The sequence below is a fragment of the Lithobates pipiens genome, unplaced genomic scaffold (assembly GCF_037356315.1).
Source record: "Lithobates pipiens isolate NorthernLeopardFrog02 unplaced genomic scaffold, aLitPip1_a1.2 Scaffold_8, whole genome shotgun sequence".
In the NCBI taxonomy this organism is placed as follows: domain Eukaryota; kingdom Metazoa; phylum Chordata; class Amphibia; order Anura; family Ranidae; genus Lithobates; species Lithobates pipiens.
In genome coordinates, this window is record NW_027507903.1 from 475199602 (window position 1) to 475219111 (window position 19510).

Consider the following 19510-nt stretch of genomic DNA (forward strand, 5'->3'; position numbering starts at 1 on the left):
ATTGTCACAACAATTTCACATATAAAAAAAGAATGCTTGTAGTTGTCGATCCCAGATTCACCTCATACATGTGTTATGTCATTGGCCATCTGGAGGGACTATGTTTGCACAGCTAGTAATTATTTTGTGGCTGCAAATTTGACCTGGAGGTTTGCAAAGTTCGCCTCCCATTGAAGTCAATAGGGCCCGCCGCGAACCTTACAGTTCGCAAACTATTGGCCGCGTTCGCGGTCCGCGTTTGCGAAACGTCCCGTCGAAAGTTCGTCCATCACTACCCCCCAGGCACGATATTTAAAGGAATATTTCACTTTTCTTTTTCACTTTAATCGTCATTAAAATCAGTGCTCCCGCCAAAACGGCCATTTTTAAAAACATTTTAGGCATTGACCCATGTCCCCTGGGGCAGGAGCCAGGTCCCCAAACCCTTTTTAGGACAGCATCTTGCATATTAGCCGTTAAAATTAGCACTTTTAACTTCGAACGTTCGAGTCCCATAGACTTCAATGGGGTTCTAAAGTTCGTACGAATTTGGGGTCCGTTCGAAAGTTCTGGTGTGAACCGAACAGGGGGGTGTTCGGCTCATCCCTAGTGTGGGGTATGTAATGAGTGAACCTAAGTGGGAGGAGTGCTGAGTAATATCGTAAGAGGGTAGAAACATAAGACAAGTGAGTGGGTGGTGTAATAAAAATAAAATATATATGGTGTAAAAGTGGTGGGCAAACAACAATATAAAAGTGACAACCAAAGTGAACCCAGGACCAAATTGCACCTACCCGGTTGTTGTAAACCATGCAACACCCAGTGAAAAGTCAACTGGTGTGCAGGAAGCACAGGAGGAGACCGGCTGTGTAAACAGCCACCTCCGACTGGGAAAGCCCAAATACAAGCCGCCAGCACCACGTGTGTGAGCCGGGGGGGGCGCCGGCATTAGAGCAGATGGAACCGCCCAGTGATTGTCGCCGAACACCACCCCTGTTAAGGCCACGCAGATGGTACTTACAGCGTCAGCGCGATGACGCAAAAAACGACGTGACGCACATGATGCGCAGACCGTGGTGCCGATGCACGAAGGGACAACCACCCGAACCTCCCGGACATAAAAAATATGTACAGGGAGGAGGGGGAGGAGCCCACAATGTGCATCGCAGCTCCCGTAGGTGAGGAAAAGAGGCCACCAATACCACCAACGTAGCCAGCAGCCAAATGCAAATCACCACCAGTGACATAGACATGCATAATTTAAAAGAACTTGTACCGGAGATGTCATATATTATATACTTGGTAGAATTGTTGTCAACATACACCAATAAGCCAAGTCTATTCTTGGCTGTACCAGATGTGCATGTCCCAGTGGGGCATATAGACATCTGAAAAATGACCCTAACACATGGATAGCAGGGGAACACTGCTATTCCAATTCTCCAACCGCTCCCAATCCCTATAACAATTATCCCTATACATTATTATGAATTCAATTAAATAATTTTTTCCTTGACCTCCACACTGCAGCCGCTTCATTTTAAAGTCCCAATTTCCTTTCTATTTTGCCAAATGTGATTCTTCTTCCACATCACCTAAAAAAATAAAAATAAACACACCATGTATTATAAATATGCCGACATACATTGATTAGCTTACCATAAGCTTTGGTCTCCGACACTCACCTGTTGTGGTGACAATTTGTTCAACTTCAACAATCTCTCCTTCCTCCTCCTGCTCCTCTTCTTCTGGTGTTGGAATTTGCCTTCTTTGGGAGGTGTGGGGTCCCTGGTGTCCTCAGACTTCCCGAGTCTTCTCTCCCCTATGAGAATGTAAAAAAGGAATACTTAGCACACAGAGAGCAGAACTAGGAATATGAAACATTGCTTGGAATTGTGTTTTTTGGCCAAGTTCAAAGGTGAGAACATTATTTTGGACACTTTCTAAAGCTGGAATACTTACCTGCAGTGTGAACAAATGTAGTGAAGTATAAGTTGGGAAAACATTGTGTTGGGAGTGGGCTAATGAACGATGTTTATTACGAACGATTGAACCCATGAACTTGAAAGTGGCCATTTTAAACTGTACAACATGAAATCAAAACACATGGAGCAGTATGCAAGCAATAATAATAATATGAACACACGACAACTACTTACTTTTTTGAAGAACATGCTTGATCCTTCTGTACTGATCGTGCTCCCTCAGTTACAGGTTTGACCAGCGTTTTCTCAGTTAATCCTTGGATCGTCGTACCCCAAAATTCTTCTGAAGACTCTTCACAACTTTAATCATGATCTTGGCCTTTCTGATATTTGGGTTTGTGTAAGGTCCATACTTCCCATCATAGTCGGTCCTCTTCAATATGTCCACCATCTCCAACATCTCTCCAAAAGACATATTTGAGGCCTTAAATCTTCTCCTCCAGGATCGTGACGTTTCAGGCTCCGGCCTTTCCTCGCCCTCCTCCTTGTTAGTGGAACTGTTATTGCGCACCTGCGTTGTCTCCGCCATGTGCTCTCCCCACTGCGCTGAAAGAGAAGGGATGGGGAATAGTCTAGAAAGATGTCAGGGGCGGGCGGATTTTCACGCATACGCACTGTATATAAAATGCAAAACGCGTGTGTCGTACGTACGATCTGTAAACAGAGGGAGAAGCTGACGCGCCGATCGTGCAAACGAAGGTACAATTTTTAACTTGGTACATCACTAGCCTATACTGCTTCTGGATTGAGGCCTGCATTAGTGGAGTTTAGCCTGACATTAGGGTTTGTCTTGTGTTGTGTCTTGCAGAGAGTATGGATGGTTTTAATGACCACAGTTTCCTCCCTCTGTTCATCGATAAATACAGGGAGCTGCCCTGCCTGTGGCAAGCTACGCACCCACATTACAGTAACAAACTAAAGAGGCAGGCAGCGATGGAGAAACTGGTTAAGTTTGTGAAGCTGGTGGTCCCCAGGGCAAACATCAACTATTTAAAAGTGAAAATTGGTGGCCTCGGGAGTACATATCTGAGGGATCGGAAGAAGGTGCTGGAGTCCATGCAATCTGGAGCTGCAGCAGAAGAAGTTTATGTCCCCAGGCTTTGGTATTATGACAGGATGCAGTTTCTGTCAGACCAGGCTGATGTCAGGGAATCACTCTCTACCCTTCCTTCCACGCATCCTTCTATGCTACATTCCACACCTGCTGAGTCTTCCGACGCCCAACCTGAGCCTTCCACTCAGGAAGAACTGGAGGAGCCCAGCTTGAGCCAGGTATAGTATTGCTGTACATATTTTGGGAGTAAAAATTAATGATGTAAAATTGTTTTTTGCTCTCTAATTGCTGATTTTAGAAAGTGTTTCACATATCAATAGACAGTAGTGGCCAAAACCTTTGGGCCAAGAATGAAAAATGCTGGGCTCAGAATGATAGTCTTTTCTATTGGTTAACAATTTGCAACAGTCTTGAGGTGAAAATTGTGTGTGTTTGATGAACCAAAAACTAAAACGATGTCCCTTTTTCATACACAGGAAGACATCAGCCAGGAGGAGGGTGTGGAATGCAGCAGCCAGGAGGTGGCTGTGGAATGTGGCAGCCAGGAGGAGGCGGGGGTAAGCGGCAGCCAAGCGGTGGGCGGGCGGAGGAGCCTGACTCAATCCCCTCCCCTCCGCCTTCCATGCAAAAGGGCGAGAAAGGGGGGGAATGTGGAGGAGTCGCCTCTGAAGCTGATCGGGGAGGCTTCAGCGGCCCTCAAAGCCACCCCCACCTATCAAGATGCCTTTGCCGCCTTGGCCGCCTGCAAACTCCAGCAAATGGAGGAGGGGCAACAGATCTTGTGTGAGGAGCTAATTATACACACCCTCAACAAGGGGCTGTTGGGCCAAATCACACAAGCAACACACTTGTGTGATTTAGCCCATGCCCCTCCTCCTCCTCCTCCTTCTGCCACACCTCCAGCACCACAGCCACAGCCTGGAAGGAAGCGTGGAAGGAAGACCAGAGTGTGATAACCTGGGTTCAGTCTGGTCTGACAGAAGATGCAGCCTTTTGTAGTACCACAGCCTGGGAACATAGATGTCATCTGCTGCTGTTCCGGGTTTCTTGGACTTCAGGACCAGACTTCTCTCCCTCCGACATGTACTCCTCAGGCCACCAATTTTTGCATTTAAATAGTTGTTGTGTGCCCTGGGGGCCAAAGGCTTCGCTAATCTCCCCAGTTTCTCCAGCACTGCCTCCCTCTCTATTTGTTACTGACACCTAAATAAAGGTTTTTTTTGGTTGAAGAAATACTTGCGTATGTGTTTTACTTCAAAAGGACAGTTTATTTGTGAGTAGGCAGGTACATTTCAAAAATACAAAGTGAAAGGAATAACAAGGGGCACCAACACCAAACAACCTCCTGTAAATTAAGAAAGAAAAACAAAATTAAAAAGATAATAATGGTGTTGTGGTAAGTTGAAACACAAAACACACCAACAAAAATGCAAAGATGAGCAAACTGTCAAAAAAGGAGATGTTGATTAAAAAAACCAACCACAAAATAAAAAAAAATAAAAAGATTGGGTAGATGTGACGATTTAAAATATTGTATTGCTAAAATGAGTAAAAAGAATAAAGAAATACGTTCAGGAGAAGTGTGTGTGAATATGAGCATCAACACAAGTTCATTCTTGCAGCATTGTAAAGAACAAGAGAATGTGCTGCATGAATTTTTAACATTGCAGCGTCACGAATGTGCTATATCGATTACGAGCGGTAGTTTTACCTGAGCGAGCGCTTCCGTGTCCGAATTTGATTGTGAGCATGCGTGGCACCTTGTCCGTCGGAGTAGGCTACACATGATTGGACTATGTCCGATCGGAGCATGTTGTCGGAAAATTTTATAGCCAAGTTGGAAAACTTGGTCCGTCGGATACTCCGACGGAAACAGTCCGATGGAGCCCACACACTGTCGGATTATCCGACAACACGGTCCTATCGGACATTGTCCATCGGAATGTCCGACCGTGTGTACAAGGGCATAGTGTGTGTCTCTGAATTGGTGGCTCTTTTATCAGAAGCCATTGTTGATGCTTCTCAAAGACCAAGTAGTCTTGCGTCTAAGACCTATACTTCTAACTAAGGTGGTATCTACCTTCGACCTTAATGAAGACCTAGTCCTTGCCTCTTTGTGCCCAGCTCCAAAGCACCCCTATGAGATAGCTCTGACATTGTCCAGACATGGAAGGGCAATCAGAGTGTATCTGAAAGCCACAGCTTCTATCAGAACAACGGATTCTCTCCTTGTCTTGTCATCAGAGCTTTGCAAAGGACATCCTACTTCAAAATATACTACTCCCAGGTGGATAACACAACAGCTCTTAAGAGCTTACACTCTAAGGCTCCATGCACACTGGCTTAAAAAAAAGTTGCTTCTACAAGAGTTTTGTGTTCTGCCTGTAGAAGCAGCTCAATGTTATCCTGTGACCATGCACATTAGGATGTTTAGAGGCATATTTTGAGCTCAATGTTTAGAGCAGGGGTAGGCAACCTTGGCCATCCAGCTGTTTTGAAAACTACAAATCCCATAAGACATTGCAAGACCCTGAAAATCACAGGCATGGCTCCTAGAGGCAGAGGCATGATGGGATTTGTAGCTTCAAAACATAAGTAAAAAAGACGTGCAGCGCTCAGATGAAACCACTAATTATACAAGAAACGACCGCAAACAATTCCCAGAGTGTGACATTTCTGAAGCAAAGAGGTGTTATCAACCAATAAATGCTGAGGAAGTCCTTACCCATGGACGATATGCGTTCGGGGGACTACGTGACGTCAGTACAGCCGCCTACCTGGTTTTATATGCACTTTTATATGTCTTGTATCTAAGCACTGGGATTCAGTGCTGTCTTTGTGAGTAATATTTTATTCATTAAATAAGTGTCTTTTATACAAACGGAGAGCACTATATTTATTTTATTTGAATTTTACATGAATAATGCATGCCTAAGAGTGTGTCTTTTGGTTATCAAACGAGTGTGGTGATCCATTGAAGGGCCATACAGGAAGCCAGCCCTCTCAACTTTTATTTACCCTTGTTAAGGGACTGCATGAATGACCTGTCTGTTAGTTCAGAGGTCTGTTCATTAAGGTGAGCGGCCTGTACCTCTGGTGGTGGACAACACTGAAGCGAATGTACAGTGGTCAATACTGTTTTCAAGCACCTTGTTCACTATCAAGGAGTCTTCTTTCTTCATACTGGTTTATCCGTTGATGACACCTCTTTGCTTCAGAAACGTCACACTCTGGGACTTTTTTGTGGTTGTTTCTTGTATAATTAGTAGTTTCACCTGAGCGCTGCACTGCTTTTTTACTTAAGTTTGACCAAAGGATTGTTTTATATTGACTTAGTGTTCAGCTGCATATTGTTAGGATTGGTTTTGTGCTGTCTGATTCTTTTTTACTTAGGCCGCGTACACACGGGCGGACTGTTCGCCCAACTTTGTCCGCTGAACAGTGTTTGGGGCGGACAGTCCGCTCGTGTGTGGGCTTTCAGCGGACAGTTTCAGCGGACAGTTTGACGAACAAGGTTTTACGGAATTTCCGAAAAACTGTCCGCTGAAACCTTGTTTCAGCGAACAGTCCGCTCGTGTGTAGGCTTGTTCGTCAAACTAAGTTCCGCGCATGCTCAGAAAGGATTTACACGCCGAAAGTTATAATGCAGTGTATAGGACGTCGTATTTTTCGTCCCGTCGTACGTGCCGTTCACGTCATCGCGCACGGTTTCAGCAAACTGTTCGTCCGTCGTGTGTGGCCATGTCCGTCCATGCTAATTTTGAGCGGACTGTTTGCCGAAACTGTTTGACGGACAAAGTTGGGTGAACAGTCCGCGCGTGTGTACGCGGCCTTACTCTTTTTTGTAGTGTCAAAACAGCTGGAGGGCTGAGGTTGCCTAGCCCTGGTTTAGAGGCAGGAAAAAAAAACCTTCTGGTTCACGTTTCTGATTGGAGCTTACTGGCAGAAAAAACTGAAAACTCTCCTAAATTTTTGTACAAAAATGCTCTGTATGAGCGTTTTTTACTCCCAAGAGAACAGACGTTTTTGTAAGCCCAGTGTGCATAGAGCCTAAAGGTTTAAACATCTCCAGCACTCTTATGTGCTCACTCTATCAGACCGGTGGATGTTTCCTGGGCATTCCAACATCAAGCCTCTGTTGCAGAGCTTTACAAGGCCGCTGCCTGGAATTCTGTTCTTACCTTTTACATGTTCTTGCAACAGCACTTGGGATTGGGTGCATTGACCCTTGTTATTGTAGGGTCTCCTGGCACAGTTCTGGTTGGATTGTTGTTACCCCTCTTACTCATTACTTGGGGATGTCCCTGGGTCTATGAATATTTAGCATGTGTACTTTACTGTGCAATAAAGATAAACATTTAGACATTATCAGTAAATTCCATATTTTGGGGTACAGTATAAGATAAAGACCACCATCTACTTTGTCCCTGTGCCGTTTACTGTCTTGTACAGTCCACCCTCTACTTTGCATGGCTTGCTTAATAACTGAGGTCTTATAGCGTGGGGTAGGGTTATAGGAGTACCCCCAGGGGGCATGTCTTGCAAAGCTTTGTCAGTGTACAATCACCTGGAGGTAGCAGCCTGTATCCTTGGGTCTATGAATATCCAGCCTGTGTCCTGTACTGTATTTCAAGATTTAGAATCTACAGGCAAGTCAAAATTTCCTCTTTTTTATGTTTCAAATTGTGTGAATGGAATAAAAGACTATTAAAAATAAGCCTCCATTATCCAATGGTATATAAAAAACATAATAACTTGTATACACTCAAATTTTTAATTAAAAATTTAGACCAGAAGCATAGGCATGCATCGCAGGGTGTGCCAGGTGTGCCTGGGCACACCCCAATCACTATGTGCAGTGCCGATTCCCCCTACTGCCCGGGCTTCCCCCAGGTTGGCCCCCCCCCACCCCACAGTGCTGCTAGCTGCTCTCCTCTTCCCCAGCTGCTGCAGGGAATGATTCCGGATGAAGAAGGGGCTAGTAAATATGAATGAACAGTAAGTGATTGTGTTCACTTTCTTCATTTAGAAAAGCAAGGCGCTGGTAAAAGACATAACTGAATTATAGTAAATTGTGTTTATTATGCTTCCGTTTGTGAATAAACAGGAAGCCGCTCAGCACAGAGCACTTCCCATTCATTCACTGTCTCCTGCAGCTGAGACTGCAGAGAAAGGCATGTGTGTTTAAACTTAGCGATACACACCCTAATGAAATAGGTTGTGCACACCTGTAGGTTTAGGAGATATTTCTTGGACCTACAGGTAAGCCTTAATCTAGGCTTTAAGTGGTTAAACATGAGAAACTAGAATACAAGAGAAGAATGTAACACGTCTGGGAAATTCCAGCTAATATTATATTTACATGTCAATCTAGCTGCAACCAGTGGTGGTTGCCAACAAAAATGAGTAGATTCTATTTTCAAGCATTATGAAGGAGTTGAAAAAAATCTATAATGTTTATTGTAAGGCCTCATGCACACGAGACGCAGTTAAACGCGCGTTCAGATGCAGTTGGACAGTTTTTTCAACTGCACCTGAACTCATTCAATGTTATCCTATGTGTCCATGCACACAGTCTCGTTTTTTTGCGTTTATATGCAGTTGCGTTTAATCTCGTTTTTCCAGAAGCAAAAAAATGCGTTCAGAGACAAAAATTTCTGCGTTTCAGACGCAAAACGGGGCTAAACGCGGCTAAACGCGGCTGAACGCGGCAACCGCGTTTAGCCGCGTTTGCGTTTATATGCGTTTTTAAAGGAACCCAATTTTTGGTACCTGAAAATTCTGAAATATGATTTAAACTCATAGAAAACAATAAAAAATGTTAGGAAAAAGTTGTAATTACTTTATATAATTCATAGAGTGTATTTACTTTGTGACACAATCCCATAATATCTCTAGTGTTTCCATTAGCTTGTACAATGAGGAATTCCTTCACTTCTTTGCCCCAAATACTCATCCAATTTCTAATCTAATCAGTGGCTCCACCTAGTCTGGCCAAGCCATAGCATTGTCATAGAAAAACTTAATGTCTAGTCAGCCCCCCTCCCCCACCATGTTTCCATGTAGAACACACATCCTTCATGAAACTGAAACTTTTTTCCACAAGCCACCCCCCTTCCCCCAAGCTAGGCTTGTCCACACCTTGGATTGCCATCTTTGAAGACACATCTCCTACACCTTGGATTGCCAGCTTTGAAGAAACATCTCCTAAAAAATGACTTCTGATGTGAGCCAAAACAACTTGATTGAAGTAATTCAAAATTATGTACAATTATGGGACAAATCCCATGAATTGTACCCTGACCGGATTGCCAAACAGAGGACATGGGAAAATTTGGCCAAAGACTTGACCCCAAACTGGGAAGACCTCTCCAGATCCCAGCAAGAAACTCGAGGTAAGTTCAATCTATATTTGGTCAAAATTTTGGGGTATGTTAATTTGTATTTTCAGTTTTTAAGTTGATTTTTAATCATTGCACAGTGGCATCATTTCAAAAAAGATGGAGATCTTTGGCCGACAGAGTAAAGAGAGATCTAAAAAAAGAAAAAGAATCAAACCGCAGTGGAGCCCAATCCACCTACAAAACCCACCCCTTGACTGTCCAATTGTCTTTTTTGAGGGACAGTTTAATTTCAAGAGCGTAAGTAAACTTAAATTTATTTATCAATTTATATTATTTTGTAACATTAATTTTTTTTTTAAAAGTAAAATTTTTAAAATTTTAACTTGAGATCTAAATTCTTAATTTTTTTATTTTAATATATGTTATTTATATTTTTAATTTTTCTATTATAATTTTTTCGGTATATTTTTTGTACAATTTTCTCTATTTTTTGTGTTTAAAATAGATTCTAATACATTTTTAATTTTTTTATTTTTTGAAGATAAATTTTAGACTGGATAATATAATATCCGTTAATATATTAAATTTAATTGTCAGATAATTGTGTTTAGTATGCATGTATGTATGTATTTATGTATGCATCTCAACCCACTGTCCCTCTCCATCACCCCCTCCTCTTCTCATATTCTATCTCACTCAGCCTCTCTCACTCCCTCCTCCATCTTTATTTCATTCAGTGCCTCTCCACCCCCCTCTCTCCCTCTGCTATTCTACTCCCTCTCCCCCCCTCTCACTCCCTCCTCCCTTAGTTCAGTCACTGCCTTTCCACCTCTCTCTCTCTCTCCCTCTGATCTTCTCACTCACTCACTCTAGTCCCCTCACCCTCCCCCTTCTTTCTTCATACACCTCTCCTCCTGGTCCTCCTTTCTCTCCATCTCCCATCCATTAACCTTTAAGTTATGTTAGGGGTTAGTGCTTAAGGGTGACAGTAAGGAAAGGGCATTGGTTATAGCTAAGGTCAAGGTTAAAGGGTTAGGGATTATGATTCGGTCCGGTGGTTATGGAGTATGGGTAGTGCTGAGGGTTATCAAATAGGGATTAGTGTTAGCAGGTAGGATTTTAGTTACCAAATAGGGGTTACTGTTACCAAATCGGGGTTAGGGTTAGCAATTGGGGTTTAGGGTTAGGGTTAGCAATTGTGGTTTAGGGTTAGGGTTATCAATTTCGGTTTAGGGTTAGCAATTAGGGTTAGGGATAGTGTCATCAATTAGGGTTTATGGTTACCAAATCGGGGTTAGGGTTAGCAATTGGGGTTTAGGGTTAGGGTTAGCAATTGTGGTTTAGGGTTAGGGTTATCAATTTCGGTTTAGGGTTAGCAATTAGGGTTAGGGATAGTGTCAGCAATTAGGGTTTATGGTTACCAAATCGGGGTTAGGGTTAGCAATTGGGGTTTAGGGTTAGGGTTATCAATTTAGGTTTAGGGTTAGCAATTAGGGTTAGGGTTAGTGTCAGCAATTAGGGTTTATGGTTACCAAATCGGGGTTAGGTTTAGCAATTGGGGTTTAGGGTTAGGGTTAGCAATTGGGGTTTAGGGTTAGGGTTAGCAATTTCGGTTTAGGGTTAGCAATTAGGGTTAGGGTTAGTGTCAGCAATTAGGGTTTATGGTTACCAAATCGGGGTTAGGGTTATCAATTGGGGTTTAGGGTTAGGGTTAGCAATTGTGGTTTAGGGTTAGGGTTATCAATTTCGGTTTAGGGTTAGCAATTAGGGTTAGGGATAGTGTCAGCAATTAGGGTTTATGGTTACCAAATCGGGGTTAGGGTTAGCAATTGGGGTTTAGGGTTAGGGTTAGCAATTGTGGTTTAGGGTTAGGGTTATCAATTTCGGTTTAGGGTTAGCAATTAGGGTTAGGGATAGTGTCAGCAATTAGGGTTTATGGTTACCAAATCGGGGTTAGGGTTAGCAATTGGGGTTTAGGGTTAGGGTTATCAATTTAGGTTTAGGGTTAGCAATTAGGGTTAGGGTTAGTGTCAGCAATTAGGGTTTATGGTTACCAAATCGGGGTTAGGTTTAGCAATTGGGGTTTAGGGTTAGGGTTAGCAATTGGGGTTTAGGGTTAGGGTTATCAATTTCGGTTTAGGGTTAGCAATTAGGGTTAGGGTTAGTGTCAGCAATTAGGGTTTATGGTTACCAAATCGGGGTTAGGGTTAGCAATTGTGGTTTAGGGTTAGGGTTATCAATTTCGGTTTAGGGTTAGCAATTAGGGTTAGGGTTAGTGTCAGCAATTAGGGTTTATGGTTACCAAATCGGGGTTAGGGTTAGCAATTGGGGTTTAGGGTTGGGGTTATCAATTTCGGTTTAGGGTTAGCAATTAGGGTTAGGGTTAGTGTCAGCAATTAGGGTTTATGGTTACCAAATCGGGGTTAGGTTTAGCAATTGGGGTTTAGGGTTAGGGTTAGCAATTGGGGTTTAGGGTTAGGGTTATCAATTTCGGTTTAGGGTTAGCAATTAGGGTTAGGGTTAGTGTCAGCAATTAGGGTTTATGGTTACCAAATCGGGGTTAGGGTTAGCAATTGTGGTTTAGGGTTAGGGTTATCAATTTCGGTTTAGGGTTAGCAATTAGGGTTAGGGTTAGTGTCAGCAATTGGGGTTTATGGTTACCAAATCGGGGTTAGGTTTAGCAATTGGGGTTTAGGGTTAGGGTTATCAATTTCGGTTTAGGGTTAGCAATTAGGGTTAGGGTTAGTGTCAGCAATTAGGGTTTATGGTTACCAAATCGGGGTTAGGGTTAGCAATTGGGGTTTAGGGTTAGGGTTATCAATTTCGGTTTAGGGTTAGCAATTAGGGTTAGGGTTAGTGTCAGCAATTAGGGTTTATGGTTACCAAATCGGGGTTAGGGTTAGCAATTGGGGTTTAGGGTTAGGGTTAGCAATTTCGGTTTAGGGTTAGCAATTAGGGTTAGGGTTAGTGTCAGCAATTAGGGTTTATGGTTACCAAATCGGGGTTAGGGTTAGCAATTGGGGTTTAGGGTTAGGGTTAGCAATTTCGGTTTAGGGTTAGCAATTAGGGTTAGGGTTAGTGTCAGCAATTAGGGTTTATGGTTACCAAATCGGGGTTAGGTTTAGCAATTGGGGTTTAGGGTTAGGGTTATCAATTTCGGTTTAGGGTTAGCAATTAGGGTTAGGGTTAGTGTCAGCAATTAGGGTTTATGGTTACCAAATCGGGGTTAGGGTTAGCAATTGGGGTTTAGGGTTAGGGTTAGCAATTTCGGTTTAGGGTTAGCAATTAGGGTTAGGGTTAGTGTCAGCAATTAGGGTTTATGGTTACAAACTTGGGGTTAGGGTTAGCAATTAGGGATAGTTTTTGGTTTAATTTCGGGCTTAGGGTTTAGGGTTTGTATTGAGTAGTTGGGTTAGTGTTATGTCTACGTTTTTTTTTTTAGGTTGGTGGGTGGGGGTTTGGTGTTAGGGGATAGGCTTAGGGTTGTGAAAAATAAAATAATAAAATTTTAAAATGTGCACATGTCTAACTGTACTTAAACCTTATTATTTAAAGGACAACATCCAACATTTCAGAGGATGAAGGCAGTGTCCATCAGGATATAGTAAATGAGATGGAGGATGTGCCAAGTGCATCACAAGCGAGTTTATCTTTGGCTACAGTTCCAATTTCACGCGACCGTGAAACACCGGTTGCTTCTATACAGGTATAACACAACCTATGGTCTCTGATTTTTTATAGAAAAAGAATGTATCATCATTACTTTTGGTCATATAAGTGCAAGATGTATATGTCAATAACTGTATGTATTTTATTTTATTCAAGGGTGATCGCAGTCGATCTCCTGCAAGAAGCAGGCCAAGGGGGCGTCGGTCGCGTGACGTAGACCAGGAACCGACCAGGGTGGAAACCAACATTATTAATTTAGTAGAAGAGCTACGCCAGGAACGACATCGGAGCGATGTCTTCCTGGACCTAAATAATGGGCGCAGTATTTTTTGCCGTAGCCTATATGTAATTCTTGAACAATTGTCTGAAGACCGCGAGCGGCAATGCCGTGAAAACATTTATTGTTATATCGTGGCATGTCTAAATGCAGAAAGACAGTCGCGGCCCCCACCGCCACTGAACATTGTCCAAGGGGGGATGCAGAATACTCCTTTCATGGATATTCCAATCCAACGAGGTTCATCATATAGCCAGGGAGTTACAGGTAACGTCCTACACACACAGAGACCGCCAGCACAATATGCAATGTCGTCAACAATTGGCACACCATTTATGCCACAGACAATGTCCCAGCTCCCACCCCTTCAGCCACGGATGGGTAATCCTTCCCCCGTTGACGAAAGTTCACAGGATAACTACGGGACATATCATAACTTATAATTTAATTATTACAATTTGTTTTTTTTCCTTTATTGATCATATTATTAGTTAGCACTTTTCACACCCTTTTGCACTAAATTTTTTTGATATTTGCACTGTTTGAAAAAATGTTTGATTTTGAATAAATATTATACTGTTTGCACTTTTTGATTATAATGTATTTTATATTTTGTTTCAATTTTAGATTTTAAATTTTCTTTTAATAAAGAAATAATATTTGAAAATTATGAATTGGTGTCCATAAATATTAGATGTGTGGATAAGTTGAAATGTAATGAAATCTTTTATTTATATACATTTATATATATTTTTGGTGGCTCTATATTTAGAGAAGTGTTACATTATCACATCCTTTGTTTAATCTAAGACATTATAATCCCATAAGGTTTTACGAGATTACAGTATTCATGCCCATTCTCCATAATTTAAAGTGTTTATCGATGGTTATAATACAGTAACCTAGAAATTATATTAAAAAATAATTAGCAAGTGAAACAAAGTAACATGCTTAAATTAAAAAATGTAAATATAATTAAAAATTGGGACAAAGAAAAAATCCTTTATTGAAACTGAATGAACCACAGTAGCATTTTTCAAAAATGTCAATAACTTTGAGCTAGCAATCAGACTAAATATGGGTATCCTGCCAGGGCACGCTACCAACAGGTGAAACAAAGTATTCTGCAAAATTGTTTCGAATGGTCATTGCTCTGGCTGTTGGGCGTAGGTCCATGTATTGAATGTTCTGATTGGTGTTGGGAGGGGCAGGATCTGTGGATATTCTATCATTTTCAATTACAAAGTTATGGAGAACACAGCATGCAAGTACTACTTGGATAGCGTTTTCAACATCTAACTGCATTGTACTTAGTAGTACCCGCCATTTTCCTGCACTTATCCCAAATGCACATTCCACAACGCGTCTTGCACGACTTAGTCTGTAATTGAAGATTTTTTCTTGATAACTATGTCCTTGTCCACTGTATGGTCTCATTATATTTTCTGAAAGCCCGAATGCCTCATCAGCCACAATGACAGCAGGTAGTATGGGCTCTGTAGTGTTGGGAAGAGGCCTCCAACCCGGAATTCCAAAGCAACCTTCATGTATTCGACGGCCCATGGACGATTCTCTAAAAATACGAGAATCCCCTTGACTGCCGTATGCTCCAACATCAACACATATAAATTTAGATTTGGCGTCAGCTAGTGCAAGCAACACAATTGAAAAATATTTCTTATAATTAAAGTACATAGAGCCCGACTTTGGTGGCTTTTTGACGCGTACATGTTTGCCGTCCAGTGCTCCAATACAATTTGGGAAGTTAGTTTTTTCCCAAAATTCATTAATTATGTTCTGCCACATACACTGTGTTGGAACTGGCATTACCTCTCTGTGTAGCACCTCCCAAAGTATAGTGCTGGTTTCTCGTACGACTTTGGAAATAGTGGAAACGCCCATTAAAAAATAATGATGTAGAGATGCATATGATTGACCGGTTGCCAGAAACCTAAATTTTAAAAAATAATAATTTATTAGATATAATGTCTTCATTAATAACAAGGATAAATATATATTTTTTCAATATAATAAAATGAATACTGTATATACGTGAATCAATGTTTTAAAGCACATTGTTTTGGAGCTGAATATGGCACCATAGGATTATGCTGCAGTCATGCACTTTTCTGCATCAGAGAATCAATTTTTGAGACCCGAAATGGGGGCCCATATCTTGGGGCCACTTATTGCCAGGAACCCCAAATTCGGTATGCTGACACTGTGGACCTAGGACAACAACATATCCAAATTTGAGGATCCTCTCACTAAGTGGCCCCGAGATAGGGGGCCCTAAAGTAGGGTCTCAAAAATGTCATGCACTTTTCTGCATCAGAGAATGACATTTTGCGACCCGACTTTGGGGGCCCATATCTTGGGGCCACTTATTGCCAGGAACCCCAAATTCGGTATGCTGACACTGTGGACCTAGGACAACAACATATCCAAATTTGAGGATCCTCTCACTAAGTGGCCCCGAGATAGGGGGCCCTAAAGTAGGGTCGCAAAAATGTCATGCACTTTTCTGCATCAGAGAATGACATTTTGCGACCCGACTTTGGGGGCCCATATCTTGGGGCCACTTATTGCCAGGAACCCCAAATTCGGTATGCTGACACTGTGGACCTAGGACAACAACATATCCAAATCTGAGGATCCTCTCACTAAGTGGCCCCGAGATAGGGGGCCCTAAAGTAGGGTCGCAAAAATGTCATGCACTTTTCTGCATCAGAGAATGACATTTTGCGACCCGACTTTGGGGGCCCATATCTTGGGGCCACTTATTGCCAGGAACCCCAAATTCGGTATGCTGACACTGTGGACCTAGGACAACAACATATCCAAATTTGAGGATCCTCTCACTAAGTGGCCCCGAGATAGGGGGCCCTAAAGTAGGGTCGCAAAAATGTCATGCACTTTTCTGCATCAGAGAATGACATTTTGCGACCCGACTTTGGGGGCCCATATCTTGGGGCCACTTATTGCCAGGAACCCCAAATTCGGTATGCTGACACTGTGGACCTAGGACAACAACATATCCAAATTTGAGGATCCTCTCACTAAGTGGCCCCGAGATAGGGGGCCCTAAAGTAGGGTCTCAAAAATGTCATGCACTTTTCTGCATCAGAGAATGACATTTTGCGACCCGACTTTGGGGGCCCATATCTTGGGGCCACTTATTGCCAGGAACCCCAAATTCGGTATGCTGACACTGTGGACCTAGGACAACAACATATCCAAATTTGAGGATCCTCTCACTAAGTGGCCCCGAGATAGGGGGCCCTAAAGTAGGGTCGCAAAAATGTCATGCACTTTTCTGCATCAGAGAATGACATTTTGCGACCCGACTTTGGGGGCCCATATCTTGGGGCCACTTATTGCCAGGAACCCCAAATTCGGTATGCTGACACTGTGGACCTAGGACAACAACATATCCAAATCTGAGGATCCTCTCACTAAGTGGCCCCGAGATAGGGGGCCCTAAAGTAGGGTCGCAAAAATGTCATGCACTTTTCTGCATCAGAGAATGACATTTTGCGACCCGACTTTGGGGGCCCATATCTTGGGGCCACTTATTGCCAGGAACCCCAAATTCGGTATGCTGACACTGTGGACCTAGGACAACAACATATCCAAATTTGAGGATCCTCTCACTAAGTGGCCCCGAGATAGGGGGCCCTAAAGTAGGGTCGCAAAAATGTCATGCACTTTTCTGCATCAGAGAATGACATTTTGCGACCCGACTTTGGGGGCCCATATCTTGGGGCCACTTATTGCCAGGAACCCCAAATTCGGTATGCTGACACTGTGGACCTAGGACAACAACATATCCAAATTTGAGGATCCTCTCACTAAGTGGCCCCGAGATAGGGGGCCCTAAAGTAGGGTCGCAAAAATGTCATGCACTTTTCTGCATCAGAGAATGACATTTTGCGACCCGACTTTGGGGGCCCATATCTTGGGGCCACTTATTGCCAGGAACCCCAAATTCGGTATGCTGACACTGTGGACCTAGGACAACAACATATCCAAAGTCGGGTCGCAAAATGTCCTGCACTTTTCTGCATCAAAGATACATGGCCTCAAAGTCAACTGTGACCATCAGCGGCAATATAATTTGGTCATTAGGGTTAGGGTTAGGGTTATTGTTTATGATTTTTTGGTTGGGTTGTTTAGGGTTAGGGTTTGTGTAAGGGATATGGTTAGCTGTTAGGGGTGGGGTTAGTGTTAGGGGTTAGGGTTAGTCTTAGGGGTTAGGTTAGGGTTAGTGTTAGTGTTATTGTTTAGGGTTAGGATGAATGGTTATTGTTAGGATTATGGATATTTTAATAAGGCATTAAAAAATATAATAATACCATATACTGCAGCAATAAATTTAAATATATTAATCAGTACATATTTGACGATGAAAATATATTAAAAAATTGGTCAAATAAATAGAAAAAAATTATAAAAAATCTAATTAACATACATTTGATTTTTAAAAAATCAATTTGAAAATAGAAAAAAATAATAAAAACATATTAAGATTAAAAAATAAATAATTAACTATTTTAAAATTGTTTTATATTAATATATTGTATGAAAACATGTTAAAAATTGGGAGAATTAAATTTTATAGATTTGAAATAATTGGAAAATTTACTATAAATAGACATAATTTTTTTTTAAAAGGACAGAGAAAGTTTTTAAAGTGTGCATCTATAGATAAATATATTTTTAAAATATATACACATACCTGATCGTTACCAACAGTCGTTCCTCTGGTGACACACTGTTTCTCATATTGGTGTCCACGAATGTCAGACCAGGTCGTACTTTTTCTAAAAGCAGATCAAATGTGACAATGGTCATCCGGCTAAAATTAAAAAACTTGTCGGGGTAGGTACGCAGCTGAACATACATGTTTGTGAAATATCCAAGGGACATTCGCTGTCCCATCAACGGATGGGTCCAATATCGACGAGCTCTGACTCTGGACCTCTCACGAAATTTGCGACGACGTTGCTGTCTCATCAAGAGCAACATCAGGAGCATTTCCTGACATATATTCAATATGGGATCCATTTCAAAATATATACTACAGAAAGAGAGGCAAATGCAAGTGTACAACTGCTCTCTATGCTGCTGCTGCTCACTCTGATCAAAATAGCAGAAATAGTTAAAAAAACATGCTTTGAGAGCTTGGGGAGGGTCTACATGATGTTATCTTTATAAACGCGTTTAAACGCAAACGCGTCTAAACGCGTCTAAACGCGTCTAAACGCGGCATGCAAACGCGGCTAAACGCGCGTTTCTAAACGCGCGTTTCTGCAGAGGTTTCATCTGCGTCTCGTGTGCATGAGGCCTAAAGCCTCATGCACACGAGACGCAGTTAAACGCGCGTTCAGATGCAGTTGGACAGTTTTTTCAACTGCACCTGAACTCATTCAATGTTATCCTATGTGTCCATGCACACAGTCTTGTTTTTTTCCGTTTATATGCAGTTGCATTTAATCTCGTTTTTCCAGAAGCAAAAAAATGCGTTCAGAAACAAAAATTTCTGCGTTTCAGACGCAAAACGCGGCTAAACGCGGCTAAACGCGGCTAAACGCGGCACCCGCGTTTATATGCGTTTGCGTTTATATGCGTTTTTAAAGGTGACCTTTTTTTTTACATTAAAAATCTCAAAAATGATTGCAAATGATGAAAAACCATTAGAAAAATATTTTAAACAATTGCAATTGCAAGTGGACAATCCACAACTTGTGGCAAGTGACGTGACAAGTGGACAATCCACAACTTGTGGCAAGTGACATGGCAGGTGGCAAGTGATGTGGCAAGTGGACAATCCACAACTTGTGGCAAGTGACGTGGCAGGTGAAGTGGCAAGTGACGTGGAAAGTGGACAATCCACAACTTGTGGCAGGTGACGTGGCAAGTGACCTGGCAGGTGACGCGGCAAGTGACTTGGCAGGTGACGTGGCAAGTGGAAAATCAACAACTTGTGGCAGGTGACTGGCATGTGACGTGGCAAGTGGACAATCCATAACTTGTGGCAAGTGACGTGGCAAGTGGACAATCCACTTGTGGCAGGGGACGTGGCAAGTGACGTGGCAAGTGGACAATCCACTTGTGGCAGGTGATGTGGCAAGTGACGTGGCGAGTGGACAATCCACAACTTGTGTCAGGTGACGTGGCAAGTGGACAATCCACAACTTGT

The 19510-nt window shown here is 42.4% G+C and overlaps 1 protein-coding gene across 1 annotated transcript; it reads left to right on the forward strand.

Annotated features, from left to right (window-relative positions):
• Positions 1-8489: 8489 nt before the first annotated feature.
• Positions 8490-14250, forward strand: LOC143960292 (uncharacterized). Its single transcript, XM_077468719.1, has 4 exons — positions 8490-9413; positions 9500-9659; positions 12918-13068; positions 13188-14250. Exons 1-4 carry the CDS (start codon positions 9233-9235, stop codon positions 13749-13751), a joined length of 1056 nt encoding a protein of 351 aa, XP_077324845.1. The 5' UTR covers positions 8490-9232; the 3' UTR covers positions 13752-14250.
• The last annotated feature ends 5260 nt before the right edge of the window (positions 14251-19510 follow it).

Coding starts and splice junctions, on each gene's coding strand:
- LOC143960292 (XM_077468719.1), top strand. CDS start 9,233: ATGACTTCTGATGTGAGCCAAAACAACTTGATTGAAGTAATTCAAAAT. Junction 9,660..12,917: donor GACAGTTTAATTTCAAGAGC/GTAAGTAAACTT, acceptor TATTATTTAAAG/GACAACATCCAACATTTCAG. Junction 13,069..13,187: donor CACCGGTTGCTTCTATACAG/GTATAACACAAC, acceptor ATTTTATTCAAG/GGTGATCGCAGTCGATCTCC.